The sequence below is a fragment of the Knufia obscura genome (assembly GCF_036327395.1).
Source record: "Knufia obscura strain CCFEE 5817 isolate CBS 148926 chromosome Unknown scaffold_4, whole genome shotgun sequence".
Taxonomy (NCBI): Eukaryota; Fungi; Ascomycota; class Eurotiomycetes; order Chaetothyriales; family Trichomeriaceae; genus Knufia; species Knufia obscura.
This window is the reverse complement of record NW_027042690.1, coordinates 616,047-630,548: the sequence shown is the minus strand read 5'-3', so window position 1 is coordinate 630,548 and position 14,502 is coordinate 616,047. Positions and strand designations below refer to the sequence as shown.

General features: G+C 51.0%; 8 protein-coding genes across 8 annotated transcripts; 1 reads left to right on the top strand and 7 right to left on the bottom strand.

Moving 5' to 3' along the window:
- Nucleotides 1-258: 258 nt before the first annotated feature.
- On the bottom strand, nt 259-1,251 carry HCR1 (Translation initiation factor 3 subunit J component; the record flags this gene model as incomplete). The annotated part of the gene is made up of 3 exons (XM_064872584.1): nt 259-975; nt 1,025-1,137; nt 1,230-1,251. 3 exons carry the CDS (start codon nt 1,249-1,251, stop codon nt 259-261), a joined length of 852 nt encoding a protein of 283 aa, XP_064731242.1.
- A 549-nt stretch (nt 1,252-1,800) lies between these two features.
- Nucleotides 1,801-3,218, bottom strand: ENO1 (phosphopyruvate hydratase; the record flags this gene model as incomplete). The annotated part of the gene is made up of 3 exons (XM_064872583.1): nt 1,801-1,911; nt 1,966-2,650; nt 2,698-3,218. 3 exons carry the CDS (start codon nt 3,216-3,218, stop codon nt 1,801-1,803), a joined length of 1,317 nt encoding a protein of 438 aa, XP_064731241.1.
- A 609-nt stretch (nt 3,219-3,827) lies between these two features.
- On the bottom strand, nt 3,828-5,552 carry PMZ80_004156 (uncharacterized protein; the record flags this gene model as incomplete). Its single annotated transcript, XM_064872582.1, has 1 exon — nt 3,828-5,552. One exon carries the CDS (start codon nt 5,550-5,552, stop codon nt 3,828-3,830), a length of 1,725 nt encoding a protein of 574 aa, XP_064731240.1.
- Nucleotides 5,553-6,045: 493 nt separating this feature from the next.
- PMZ80_004155 (uncharacterized protein) lies at nt 6,046-6,960 on the bottom strand (the record flags this gene model as incomplete). Its single annotated transcript, XM_064872581.1, has 1 exon — nt 6,046-6,960. The coding sequence occupies one exon, from the start codon at nt 6,958-6,960 to the stop codon at nt 6,046-6,048; it is 915 nt and encodes a 304-aa protein (XP_064731239.1).
- Nucleotides 6,961-7,473: 513 nt separating this feature from the next.
- PMZ80_004154 (uncharacterized protein) lies at nt 7,474-8,157 on the bottom strand (the record flags this gene model as incomplete). Its single annotated transcript, XM_064872580.1, has 2 exons — nt 7,474-8,086; nt 8,135-8,157. The coding sequence occupies 2 exons, from the start codon at nt 8,155-8,157 to the stop codon at nt 7,474-7,476; spliced, it is 636 nt and encodes a 211-aa protein (XP_064731238.1).
- Nucleotides 8,158-8,529: 372 nt separating this feature from the next.
- On the bottom strand, nt 8,530-8,920 carry PMZ80_004153 (uncharacterized protein; the record flags this gene model as incomplete). The annotated part of the gene is made up of 2 exons (XM_064872579.1): nt 8,530-8,637; nt 8,687-8,920. 2 exons carry the CDS (start codon nt 8,918-8,920, stop codon nt 8,530-8,532), a joined length of 342 nt encoding a protein of 113 aa, XP_064731237.1.
- Nucleotides 8,921-9,983: 1,063 nt separating this feature from the next.
- PMZ80_004152 (uncharacterized protein) lies at nt 9,984-11,308 on the top strand (the record flags this gene model as incomplete). The annotated part of the gene is made up of 2 exons (XM_064872578.1): nt 9,984-9,996; nt 10,047-11,308. The coding sequence occupies 2 exons, from the start codon at nt 9,984-9,986 to the stop codon at nt 11,306-11,308; spliced, it is 1,275 nt and encodes a 424-aa protein (XP_064731236.1).
- A 545-nt stretch (nt 11,309-11,853) lies between these two features.
- PMZ80_004151 (uncharacterized protein) lies at nt 11,854-14,002 on the bottom strand (the record flags this gene model as incomplete). The annotated part of the gene is made up of 3 exons (XM_064872577.1): nt 11,854-12,918; nt 12,998-13,126; nt 13,175-14,002. The coding sequence occupies 3 exons, from the start codon at nt 14,000-14,002 to the stop codon at nt 11,854-11,856; spliced, it is 2,022 nt and encodes a 673-aa protein (XP_064731235.1).
- Nucleotides 14,003-14,502: the final 500 nt, after the last annotated feature.

Sequence of the window (14,502 nt, the reverse complement as noted above, 5' to 3'; positions counted from 1 at the left end):
TGTGTGGCTGCAAGCAACATCGACGTTGGAGGTAGAGAAATTGTAAGACAAATTTGTTTTATCTGAAAACGATGTCTCTGCAAAACGCAGAAAATGCTAGTCTTTATCATAAACATGCAAGAACGCAAGGTTGGACCTGCCACAAAATCTAGTCAAATCAAGTCTAGGCAGGCCCTCAAGAATGCTCATATCCCTCATCTCATATCCATCGTACGCCTAACGACAAACGCGGTCACTGCCCTGCCGCGCATCAATTGCTCACATAAAATCATCCTCATCCAGTCCGTCGTTATCATAAGCCGTCGTATCAGCACGGCCCCCAGCCATATCACGACTCGCGCCTCCCAGTGTGCTCTTCGTCTTCTGCGCCTTGGTCTTCTTGCCACCCTTCTCCTGTGCCTTCTCCTCCTTCATCTTCTCATTGCTCAATGCGGTAAGTGCACTAGCTACCTTCTTGATATCTGCGCTGGGCATATCCTGGCAAATCTGCTTGCAGAAATTCTGCGCCCATATGCTAAAGTGTGGCTTCGAACTCGAACCCCGTAGTAACGGAACCAAGACCTCTGACAGACCCTCGAATTGCGTCTTTGTCGCAGGCTTAAACAGTGCAATGCTAGACAAGTCGATCGTCTCGCCTGGCTTGTCCTTGTTCTCAATAACCACTGCTTTTGCGCCTCGCGACTTCGGACCTAGACCTGATGCAAGGAGATCCTCAGCGTGCTTAAGGTCGGCTTCCTGCTCTGTCGCGCGCAAACGTTCTCGTTTATCTGCTTCGTCTTCTGATTCGTCTTCTTCATCATCCATTGCTGCCATCTTCTTCCTCCGATTTGCTTCTCGGTGCTCTTCTACTCTCTGTGCTTTTGACTTCTTGTTCTTTGCCGCTTCTTCGTCGGCTTTGGCTTTTGCTGCTGCGGCCGCTGCGACCTTCTTTCGTTCGTCTTCGGAGTCCTCCGCTTCTTCCCAGTTGTCGGCGACCTGCTCAAGTCAGTCTCTGCCCCGGCCTGTCATTCTCGAGATGACTTACATCGTCAGAATCATTCTCGTCGTCAAACTTCTTTCGAATAGGAATAGTCTGGACCTCAACGGACTCCTCGCCGGAAGATGTCTCCTCTGAGGACGTTTCTTCTTCTTCGTCGTCTGTAGTCTCGTTAGCATGTTCGTTCTGTGACCAGGGAGAAGCGACCTTGCCGCCATTGGCAGCATTGTCGCATCGTGGAATGTTGACTCACCCCACTTCTTAGGTGGCGCCATGGCTACTGGTAATTTTGTGTGGCTGATCAAGGGTACCCGTTGTTTTGTGTCGAAGGAGTTGATCGCATTCAAGGCCGTCGAGGATCTGGAGAGAGCAGAAGAAGTTGTGTGTCGTGTTATGGTGTATGGGAAGTGAAGGCGACGAGAAATGTTTGGGAGGGATGAGCGGAATCGCACAAATAAATGCCTGCAACATGGCGTCAGTGGGCTAATTTCAGGCATGACTTGCAGCCCAATTGCTAGCCAATCATCACGCGTCTACTGTGAACATGTGCTCTCAAAGTTACTGGCCGAAACCATAACCAATTTCACCCCTTACTTTCTACACTACTAGCAAGCTACCATCATCAATGTTCTTGTGTGTGAATCCAAGTGTTCATCGTATTGATATTCACTTTTGCTATGAGGACGCTCGCTTGCTATTGGTAACATCATCTTGCATCAATCACAATTCGGAACAAAAGGTGACAAGACTGTCGGGCTATCGCTGTGGTTGCGCTGCAAAAGGGGTCTCTGTTCCGGTGACCAATATAATTCCCATCGCGCGCTTTACAAGGTGACGGACTTTCGGAAGTTGGATCCAGCAAAGATAGCTTGGGAGCCAAGCTCTTCCTCGATTCGGAGGATTTGGTTCAGCTTAGCAAGTCGCTCAGATCGGGCCTGCAAGAAAGGTCAGTAAAGAGTTGAAGGGTAACAATGCTGGCTGGAACTTACAGGAGCACCGGTCTTGATCTCGCCAGCACGAAGACCGACCACAATGTCGGCAATGGTAACGTCCTCAGTCTCGCCAGATCTGTGCGAAACCATGACACCCCAGCCAGCGGCATAGGAGTCCTTGGCGGCCTGGATTGATTCGGTAAGAGTACCGATCTGGTTGACCTTGAGCAGCAGAGCATTGGCAGCCTTGAGCTCAATGGCCTTCTTGATTCGCTTCGGGTTTGTGACAGTCAGGTCGTCAGCAACAAGCTGGAAGTCGCTGGTCTTGAAGAAGTAGCTCCAAGCCTCCCAGTCGTCCTCGGCGAACGGATCCTCGATAGATACAATTGGGTACTTCTCGGAGAGCTTCTTGTACTGGTCGGCCAGTTGCTCGTACGTTACCCACTTGGACTTGTCGCTGTCGGGGTTCTTGAAGTCGAGGTCGTACTTCTTCTCTTCCTCCTTGTAGAACTCGCTGGAGGCTACGTCCATTGCGATGTTCATTTTGCCTGTGTATCCTGCTGCTTCAATAGCCTCAGTGATTAGGTCGAGTGCCTCATCGGCGGTCTGAATGTCAGGTGCCACGCCACCCTCGTCACCAACATTGCCTGCGGACTGGCCGTACTTCTTCTTGGCAAGACCTTTCAGCTTCTGGTATACCTCAGCACCCCATCGCAGGGCTTCGGTGAAAGTAGGGGCTTGACTGAAATGCGGTCAGCGCATGATATGTTTTCATGCATGCTTACTTACTCAGGGACGATCATGAATTCTTGGAAAGCGAGACGGCCGCCAGCGTGCGAGCCACCGTTCAGGACGTTCATGAATGGCACTGGAAGGACGTATGGCTTCTTGGTTCCTGCAAGATCTGAAACATGAACATAAAGTGGTACACCCTTCTGAGCGGCGCCAGCCTTAGCCACAGCTAGGGAGACACCCAAAATGGCGTTGGCACCCAAGTTGGTCTTGTTGTCAGTGCCATCAAGGTCGATCAAGAACTTGTCAACAGCTGACTGGTCAGCACAGTCGATCTTGGAGTCGATGAGCTTGGGTCCAATAACGTTGTTGACATTCTCAACGGCCTTGAGTACACCCTTGCCGCCCCATTTTGACTTGTCACCGTCTCTTAGTTCATGGGCCTCATGCTGACCGGTGGAAGCACCAGATGGGACAATTGCTCGGTGAAGACCTGTCTCAGTGACAACATCGACTTCGACAGTCGGGTTGCCTCGAGAGTCGTAGATCGAGCGGGCGTGGACTTTGACGATGGGCATGGCTGCAGGTGTGTTAGTATTTGTGCTGGAGACTTGATGGAGCAGCAAGAACGAGGGAGAAGATGGAAGGTCGTCGCGGAAATGTATGAGTGAGAGGTGTCGGAAGAAATAGGAAGTGGTAGTTGTGTCGGGCTTTGTTTACATGCTCTTCGTTGCAGGACTTACCTGTAGAAGGATCTCAGAAATCGGTAGGTCGTTAGGGAAATATCGTTCGAGGTACTGCAAGCAAAGTAAAGTGAAGAACTTTTGAAAAGAAGCACATAAGATAACAGCACCAGAAGCAATGAATTTGTTGATGCCCTCAGCAACTTTCACTGAGGGCAGCTGCGGTCATAGTGGGGCAGGTTGATCAAAGGTTACGCTTTCCTCTTGGTGCTCCAAGGATTTGGTTGTCACCAGCAAATCAGTGCCCCTCCCGCTCGGCTCGCCTGCCGCTAGCAGTGTCGGCATACCTGCCACAGATTTCCTCAGTGACGAAACGAAAAAACCTCCTTTTCTGTTCTCTTTGTACGAGCGTATCGTACTGAGTCGCCATAAGGAGATGAGATTGTCTAGGATCTACATCCAGGGTCACCATCAACTGCATCTGCTTTCCGGGATCTCTAGACACTACCGCCTCTCTAGTGGCACAAAGCACACTTCGACATCACTCGCCCACTGCGTTAGGTAGTCCTTCGTGCCCTCCACAAGCTTCTGGTCTCTTGCAAGCTTAGCTTGGACACCATTTTTCTCCTCGAACAGCTGGGTCGCTGGAAACACAATCTCGAACCTCCTCAGCACCTTCGCAGCAAAGACCTTGATCTCCATGTACGCAAAGTACTTTCCGGCACAGTTCATACCACCAACACTGAACGGCACGAATCCCCGCTTGTCCAACATCAGATCTGTACGACTCTCCGGATGTGACTTGTCCAACCACCTCTCCGGAATGAACTTGTCGGCTTCCCTGAAGCACCGCTCGTCATACTGCATTGTCCAAATTGGACAACTGACAATCGTCTTCGCCGGCACAACATGACCAGCAATTTCCACAGGATGATCTGGGGTTTCCCGCATTGTCCCCATTGGCACTGGCGCGTGCCGCCTCAACACCTCATTGATCGCCGCATCCAGATACGGACACTGCTGCGTGCTCGCCAACCTCGACCAAGTCGGCCCCGTTGTTTCATCGCCATCCTCAAAGGTCCCCAACACCTCCTTCCGTATCCTTCCCTGCAACTCCGGATAATTCGCCAGATAATGACACAGATTCACTAACACCGAATAACTCGTATCACTCCCCGCAACCTGCAACGTAACCGCATCCTCCGCAATATCCTTATCACTCATCGGCCACCTCGAATCAACAACCCGCCTACTCTCCTCAATATAGCTCATCAAATCCCTATTCTCCTCCCTCTCCTTCTCAGTCGTCCGCTCATCCCGTTCCTTGAGCAATTGCTCCGCCCACTCCTTCAAATCCCTCATCGGATCATCCAAACCCGGAATCAACTGCAGAAAATTCACAGCCCACAACATCTGCAGCGCAATCACACCCGCCTTCAGAAAGTTCTGCACCTTCAAGATTGCGGGATGAGCACTTCCAGATTCGATCTGGCCATAGGAACGTCCAAAGCCAAGATCACCCATGATATCGAACGTATAGAAATGACACCAGTCATTCACAGTGATTGCTCGTCCATTGAAACCTGCGAACCGTGCACACAATCGGTTCGTGATGTCGTTGATACGTGGTAAGTAGCTCTGACACGCCTTTGCGTTCAGCCCGTGATCCCAGACTTTGCGTCGGGCATGGTGCTCAGCTGGATCTGCTAAGCTCTGAAGGTTCTTCCGGATATACTCTAACATATGGACTCTGTGACATTCTGAGGACGCGCCGTAAACAGCTTGGTAGGCGCTTGGGTCGTTGATGCTCAGTTGGCGCGGGCCGAGGCGGACGACGTCGCCATATTTGGCGTGGAGCTCGTCGATGACACGGTAGGCTTGGAAGTTTGAAGCTTGGAAGTGCTTGACCTTCCAGAAGACGGAGATTCGAGCCCAGAAGGGTCCCGGGTAGCGGCGGAGAGGGTGGAAGAAGGCTCGGTAGAGGAAGATCGAGGCGAGTAATGGAACGGCGTAGCAGATGTCTGCTGTCAGGGTGACTAAAACCGCGTCAAAGAATGCAGCACCTCTGATGTACAGTGCGATTGGTGGCAACAGGACCGCGAGATTTGCCAAGACGAGAAGCTGATGGGAGCCCGAGTCCAGATCCAGGCGCATCCATAGCAAAATATGGGAGATGGGCGCCAGCAAAGTCGCGATGCACGCGACGGCGCCAAAATCGGAGATTAGCATCGTATGTATGTGCCCTCCGCAACGCCTTGAGGAACAGTAACGACAGTGTTTGCTACTATCTGAGTATATATCGAAGAAAAGTTGTTGTGTGTTGAGCTGTAGGTACCTTCCATTGGTAGATATCGATGACGATTACGGCAGCGAATTATGGTAGCCACTAACGGCAAGCGCTACTCGAAGAGGCTTGGATCCCGCAGCATGGGCCACAAAACGAGCATCGTTCGCCGAAGCACATGGTTAGCGCCGGTCAGATTCGCGAGTCAGCCCGATACAAAGCTGACAGTTCACGACAACTCTTGCATGCTGGTGGGATCTAGACCTAAAGCGCATGGCGACGCCGCTGTGTATCATGAACGTGGCATCGTAAGGCCGTGTGACATCTGTGACCTCTGCGTCTGGCGGAAACCAAACTACTTTGGCACTTTTGCGAAGCGAATCAGCCTACCCACCCAACACAAGCTGCAGTCCGGAAGCATCAGCGGGGCCGATACAATCACACGCCGGCCACAGCGTATGCACCAGCCAGACCAGCTCCCCGTCCCCTCCCGACACCAGGGAGACCCGCCAGACGACTCCTTCTATTCCTCCTCTTAACACTCATATTCCGATCATCGATGGCATAAATCCCAACAACGACCAAGAACGGGTCCAATCCCTTCCTGTATATCCGCGCATCGTATCCCGGGTCATGCTTGCCCTGATCAAGAATATCTGCAACCTTCTGCCCTTTATACAGGATCTCCGCACCAGGTCCTTTACCATTTAGGCCCTCTTGCGTCGTGACAAGAGTAAGACCATCAAGCTCGCCCGTGAATGCATTCCGGAAGATCATTCTCGTGTTCCAGCATTCCCCCTCTAACATTCTGGGATCGGTATCCATCTCTAGTATCTTCGTCGGACCATGTCCACCCGGCGTGTGACTGTGAATCGTGTATCGCCAATGTCCGTCTGGTTGGTCGGGGATTGGGTGACGGCGGATATTGAACAAGCTGGATGGGGTAGGTAAGGCGCTGCGCACATGTGTCTCATGGTAGACCATCGTGCTTTCTGTCTCTAATGCGTAGAGTGGGTGACCGTCTGACAATGTGACCTGGAGGTCTGGATGTCTTGATCCGCCGGCAACATGAATTAGTGGTGCGCTTGTATATCCTGTGGTGAGCGCAAGATCTGCAGGCGGGACATCTCCGTAGTCTGGAGGACCGTCTGCGTTTGGTGATAGCTTTGAGTTCGATATGCTTGACGAGGCCAAGGGCACTGAAGCGGTTGACGAAGAAGAATTCAAGGGAACTTGTTGTTGATGATTTTCGTGGTTCGGATTGGCCTGGGGCAGGTGGTTATCTGGATAGTCCTCCACCGGCAAGGAGTAGCGGGGCGGTGGTCCCTTCGGCGGGCTGTAAAGCTGTTTCATTGCTTGGTATCCAGATATACGGTGGGAGTTTGTGGTTTGCCTGATAGTCTACGTGCTTTGCTCCATGAACACTGGGGATACGTTATTATGACGTGATCGATGCTGTAACATTCGGCTCAACATATATCGTGCGAAAACCTCTGGCTTCTCGCGATTGTGGGATTGCATGTTCGCAGTGGCGACTATAATCAGTAGTCAGTCCTAAGACTGCTCAAAGAAGTCGCAGGCCGGTTATCCGTCATTGGTAGGCGAGATTCTCGTCGGTAGGGCGGAGGACTTGGCAAAGCCGCGTAGGTGTGACCCGATTGGGGTGCCGAACGTGGTCTGGAATGGAGTCTCCAAGTCCTGTACATGCGCAAAAGTCCCAGTCAATGAGCCAAGAGCATTTACAGAAATGGTATTACAGCACAAGAAGTACAATGAACCAAGTAGCTTGTATGCCAGTTGTGAACACACTAACATCCGACAGAGGTTACGGAGCTAGCGGAAGATTCAAGGGACTTTCCCCCCCACTTAGACAATTCTATCGGTAATGGTCTGAGGATATGGCTTCGTGCTTTTGAAGCTCTCCCTTTCCCCAAGTCGATCGCAATACCTCGCGAGATTCGGATACTGGTCTCTCCAAGGAATGGCTTCAAACCTGACAGTCATGTAGCCCAGCACAGAGCCAGCAGCAATATCCGCCAAAGTCAAGCGATCCTCAATCAGGAAGTCCTTCTCACCGACCCAGTCACTGAGCGCTTTTAGTCCGCCTTCTACCTTACGCATCTGCCTGGCATTCCACTCCTGACTCGGGTTCTCCCTTTGCTTCTCGAAGAAGAGCATCACGCAGGCATCGCACATGCCATCGCTAACGACTTCGACTTGCTTTGCGAAGAGCAGGTCATCTTGCGTCCGTGGGTGGATGCCGTAGTACTGTGGAGCTGGATATTTTGCTTCGAGCCATTCGAGGATAAAGTGAGATTCGTAGACCGGTTTGCCCTCGTCGGGAATGAGGACTGGAAGTTTTTCAAGGGGGTTATGCTGTGGCGTCTTCGTCGTGCTGTCCCAGGGGACTTCGGTCTGGAGCTCGAAAGGAATGCCTTTCTCCGCTAAGGTGATGCGGACCTTGCGAGCATAGGGCGAACTGCGTTGGGTGAACACGGATCATGTCGATACTCCTGGAACAACTTACGGTGTTGCCGAGATGAGTTTCATAGTGGTCGTAGATGGTTCAGCTGCTATTTCATATGAGGAACAAGCAATTCTGACTGACAGGATTTGGACAAGTTGTAAGGTGCTGTATCAAGTAACTCTAATAAAGATCTCCGGGTATTCTCCAATTGTTCCCCAACTCCGGTCCTTGATGGGTGGTCCGTCTGGCAGTCTGGAACCGTCTTCCAGAACTTGCTCCCAACGTATGACGCCAGAATCAAATAAACCTCCACCTTTCCTGCTGTTTATACACACGATCATCGGAATATTGGTGTGCATTGAGCAAGAGAACTTCTGGCAATTCTACCAACTGCTTTGGATGAACAACAATGCATCCTCAAGAGGCGGAAGATGCCAATGAACACTAAGAAGTGCTCATATGCGTGGCAATTCTCCAAGCATGGCTGCCCGTTCAAGAACCTCATGGTTGTTCATATCTCTTGTTCGAAAATGACCGCTCATGCTCATACCAGTGTTGAGTAACTGCGAGCTGTTAGCCTAAGAATCAACCATGTAGTGATGGTATACGTACCACATACCACATTCCGAAGAAGACACTGGCTCCAACGGCGCCGAATGTGGCATACATAACTGTATCGTCAGGCCTGATCTTTGCGGCATGCGGCACGCTTTGTGAGAGTCTTTGTGCGCCTGAGAAGGGTCTTGCTTGAATCTTCTGCAATACTGATGCTCTTGTCGCTGGCCGAAGGCTCCGTGCTCCAGTTGCTGCCGCCCTGCTTGCCCATCTGTACGTTGTTGCATTCATGTTGCTCGGCTCTTGTGATGATTGATATGCTTGAGTGGAATTGATTCGTATGAGGCTCGATGTAGATGTTATTGTATGTTAGTCGATGTTTGATATCTGTTGTCGACATGCCATCGAGGCACCACCAGGTCTTTTGTATACATGTCCTGCCATCGTCAGTTTCTCCCTCCTTCCGAGCTTTTTCGAGCCTTCAGAGAAAAACAGCAAGGGATTAGTCAAGCATCACAGCCGAAGCAAAGTGGTATGATTGTCACGAGCAACAGAGATCTGATGCCAACTGAAGCAACAGTCTCGTGTTTGTAAGAACGCGGCACTGCCCGACCGTCAAGGCAGGGACCGAGCAACATGCGATCGGAGTCGTTCATGCCAGATGTCGTGGATGTGGTGTGACAGCTCGCGTGGGAAAACGATAACCGTCCATTTTCGGGACTCTAGACTACAGCAGATCGGGTGTCAAAGGAGCCAAGGAGCGACAGGGGAGCTGGGCAGACATAAAGTTGCATTTTTGGTCTGTAAATCCGAAACAGCCCGCAAAAGAGGCCATCTACGGTTGTATCTTCGATCCAATGGTGCTACAAAAAAGTGTCATGCCACCTCATCTGCATCCCTGGCAGTTCCAGCCCGGTCCACAAAACGCCTCGAGTCCCAATTTCCCTCACCACTAACGAATCAGGACAGTGGTCTCACGCCCTGGTGGGCTTCTAGCCTGCTTCTTCGCTGCCGATGGTGGTCGGAAAGAATAGGTTTGTGCAATGTTAGTCCACAAATGGCTGTTCCCGTCATCAAAACCACATGGTTGTTGCTGTCAGCCCCTGCTAGCGCAATGCGCCAGTCAATTCATGGCATCTCAAGCTCTGTGACTGGACCCGTTTCTGCCGTGCCCTACCGCTCGCTTCTGAGATAGCGAGATTCATCTAACTGGCGCCTAGGGCGCCCAGTGAGAAGTTTCTTCTCACCTGATGTTTTCATCATTATCCTTCTCTGACTACATGGTACCTTGACGAAACAACTCGGCTCTCGAACGGTAAGACTGTGCACAGCCGAACTACCCTGGACAAATATCATGCCATTTCGTCGTAAGGCTCTCAACCCCGGTGCGGTAAAACGTTGTGCTAACGTACACCAGACCTGCTGTTCAACAGGAGGAATGGAGCTCCTCAGCGGCCCCCCGACCAACAGCCGGTCTCGCTTGAGTCTCAGCGGTACTTTTCGCTCGACAACGAGTTCCCTCAGGCTTCATATAACAATGAGTGGTCTGATGCTCAGAACTATACCGCCCAATCTACACCACTCGCAGCATACGACCAACAACAGATGACGCATAATCCACAGCTCATGAAGCAACAAACTTTAGCTTACAATCAGCCATTCGATCATACGAGCATGTTTCCGTACAATACTGTGAACGGCGTGCCCTACCAAAACTCACCTTACGACTTCGACTCGCACTCACTACAGTACTCTTCAGACATGATGGACACAGACGGATCATCAATCTCTCAGGGCTCAGTCCACTCATCTATGTCGAGTACAACTCACCTCGACGTCATGCTTGACGACGACGTCAACGGCATGCATTCTCTATCACGCAAACCATCCGTTATCTCAAATTATTCAAGCTACGGATCCGAGACTCAGTCCGAGAAACTGTGCCCCCTCATCACGGGACAGGTCCACAAGTGCGCACCTGATATATGTGGCCCCTCAGCACCTTGTCTGCAATACGTCAATGATGAGGTCGTGGTACCACCAATTGAAGAGTGCGTCCCCGAGCTGAAAAGACGGTCATCCTCGAATCCTTTCCAGCAGGACCAGAACCAGCCAACTGACTTCACAACACCTCACAACTCACCACCACGACAACGGCAACGGCGAGAGCAAACAGACTCTACGAGTAGTGTCAACCCTGCACAGACGCTACAGACTCCTCCGGCAGACGACGAGAAAGTCAAAGCCACTCGCACACGCCGTACGATTACCAAATCTGCCACCACAGACGATGTGCCTCTTAGCAAGCAGACAAAGAAATCACGGGCACGACAGGCACATTCCCTCGTCGAGCGGAAGTACAGAGAAAATCTTAACGCAAAAATTCAAGAGCTTCACGTGACTCTGCAGAAGACACACTTCGGCAAGCCCTGCTCGCATACAAGTTCACGTCACCACACCCATAGCCCAGACGAGGATGAGGACGACGCTGATGACCTAGATAGTCGATCGTCGAAAGTCAAGAAGTCAGATGTGCTCATTGAAGCGATGAATTATGTGCACTCTACGGAGATGGAGCTTAGAAGAAAAGACGAAGAGATCTCACAATTGCATGATAGGATCAAGATGATGGAAACTTGGATGAGGACTGGGTCGATGGGACAAAGGGGTATGATGTGATATTATTGGTTTATTCGTTCCATTCAAAGACATGTTTGGGTTAGGTACTCTCGGCTCGGCGCAGAGAAACATCATCAGAGGTATAAATTGATGTTGGGTAGTGAGAATTGGTGTGGTGGCATGGCGGCAGGTGCTGAGCAGGCTTTGTTACATGCACCGGCGTTAATGGATACCAGGTTGAGAATGCTCTCTGGTGGAAGGGAAAACAGCAACCCTCTGAAACATTGATACCCTCAGGTTCATATAGCTTTGAACTACAACTAGTTGAAGTATTCTTTGTTCCTAAAGACCGGAATTACATACAAGCTCATGATTTCAACCTAAGCTTGCTGTTGTCCCCGCACTTTGGTGTAAAGCTCTGAATAGGAAGCGCAGTCTCTGCTCACGTAGACGGGCTGCAGTGGCGTACCTTGCTTCGGCTGTAATTACCAATCGATGTTCAGCTCTGGCCACATGCAACTAGCTCCTTGGCTGCCACATGATGCGCCTAGCTCCTTTCACGTACTGTTACTGCGCTTCCTTTCGTATCACCTGCCTCCGACCTCTTACAAGATCTCTAAAGCAGACATGTAATCGTCGTCGTCCTCAATTTCCTCAGCTTCTTGCACAGATAGACTTCGCAATGGTAACCACACACGCTGTCGACGTCCAGAACCCGTAATTACGAAATCATCCTCGTTCGGTAAATCATCATCTTTCATGGCTTGTCGCTTTCCAAGGGTTGGTGTGGGCTTCGGAGGCGTCTTTGTACTGGTTGTTATAGATGGATCGTTTGCCATATCTTCTGTCAAATCGACGAAGCTAGACATCCTAGAGCTAGTAGTGCTCAGAGCGGGAGATGCATGCCCTGGCTTGCTAGGTGGCTGGTCGAGGTCCCTTAGGATACCGCGTGATGGAGTCGAGGATGGAGATGGTCCATATGCACTTCGCAAAAGCTCGCTAGTGAAGGTATCGATTTCGTGGTCTTGCTCAATGCTGGGTATGATGCGTTGCGCATCGGTATTGAACAGCGTTGACTGTCGTAACTTCCTAGCAGCTGAGGGGAACTCTTCTGCAAAGCTCATCTGCAGATCGTCGTCAACCATATCCCACTCTTCGTTGGCGTTGTTGAGCTCAAGTGAAGGCTCGCGTTCAGCTACCGATTCATGTTGACTAAATCTTCCGACTGGTACAGGCGAGTAAATCGCTGATTCGGTGTCGGGGCTCCATAATGGTGTTGGACGGTGCCTCGAGACCTCAGCCGATTGCGTGCTCGCCTTTGCGGCCAGGATGTTCAGCTTGTTGACGGCATTGTGCGAAGCAATTTCCGCTCGCGTAGGTACTCTGACCAGGACCTGAGTAAGGATTGGAAGGGCACTGAGAGATTCGTCCGTGGCCTCCTCAGTTTCTGGCTCCTCCTCCTCCTCTTCGGTACCACCAAAAGGCTCCTCAGTGGGGCTATGCTCGATATCTCCAGTGGCCGAGCCCTTGCAGAGGCTGACAAGACCAGCTAAGGAATCTTGCGAAGGTTGTAGGATCGTCTGCATAAGCACCTTGTACGGCTGACTACCGGTTTCGGGGAGCTGGTTTTTGCCACAATAGTAACGCAGGAAGTTGTAAGCAATGACCTCCTTCCATTGCATAGGGACGCCTTGGAGACTCAAACAAATATCAGGAATAGTCCATAGCACAAGCGATGTATTAACGTACCTCGCCAACCTCAAGGACAGCGGAAGCGTCCCCAACTCTGAAGCGTCGCAGAGCCTTGGCAAGCTTGATCGCTTGAGCCGAGTCGAGCAATGCCACCGGTTCACAATTGATAGCTCCGTACATTAGCCACTGAACTTATTAGCTTCATAGCGACATAGGCTCTCGGTGTGCACTTACCTCTCCAGCGCCCTTATAACCATCTGGCAAATCGCTAATCTCCTTAGCTGTAAACAAGCTCCGTACGAGATAAGGACCCGAGTCTTCACCAAACTGCTCTCTGGCATCTGCTCTGAGATCATTAAAAGCAAAAATCACCAAGAACATCTTCCTATCTACATCCTCCGATCTTGCCAACTCCACCCGTCGAACCGCATTGCGAGGATTCTGCGCGAACGAAATAAATGGTGAAGAGTACGAGCGGTCGCGTTGTAGGTGTGGCCATGCTATATCCTTGAAATCAGAACTGCTGAACAATGGAGGTGGTGGTATGGTCGAGTGCTTGTCTACGAACTTTCGAGACACGAATTGATTGATAATAGGCGTGGCGCGGAAGAGTAGAAGCGGATGTGATTGTGTTGCATTGCCATCGTTATCGGTGCTGATTCTCAGTAGAGGTGGCATGGGCGTTTCGAACTCGATGGAAGCTTGTGCTGCGGGTGTGGCCGTTGCTGGTATGTCTTTCGGCGCAACGAAGTATGGACTGGCATGATACGCATACTGATTGAGCCTCTCTCGCATAGTCGTATCGCCTGCGGGTGGCGGTGTCTCGTTGCTGATGATAGTGTCAGGTATCGAAGCTGCTCTTCTGCGTATAGCCTGGCGCCGTGTGTTTGAGTTTCTCTCTACCTTGGCCAATTTCGACGTTCGAAAGGAGATACCAAGGCCTAGACTACCAATAGCTTGAAGAATTTCCTCGAGGTAGACCTTGTACTCTCTTTTTAGGAGGTCTTCAGTGGCATCGATGATGTGCTCGTAGATCTTATGACCACCGCCGCCGCCCTTCATTTCTTGATATTGGGCATCAAGTGTCGTTGATGGTATTCCATGTTGAAAGCCTTCGATTGTGAGACGGGTCCGAAAGACGTATGACCAGATTGTTGCGATATATTTGCGTTCATAGGACCGCTTGAGCAGGCACAGAACGATTCGGTTCTTATCAGTCCACGGTCGGTCTACTGGACGTCTCCCGCGGTGCATAACGTGTGTCGATGACAACGAGTTCGAGACGTATGGATGCTTGTACCGGGTGCTGAGAGTAGGAGTGGTGGGTAGAAGAACGATTAGTACAACACATTAAGCAGATAAGGTGCGGAAGCAAGATGCAGTTGACGATAGGTAGCTCATTTGTGAGATCAATCTTATTGTGAAGGCTTCACCGTCGCTACCTGACTTCGACCTGCATCACCTCAGGTACGCCTTACCATACTTACCTTTGGAGCTTCCGAGATCATATTCACACAGCGGTTTCTCCTGATCCTGACTGGTGTTGTGTTAAAGTTTTGCTT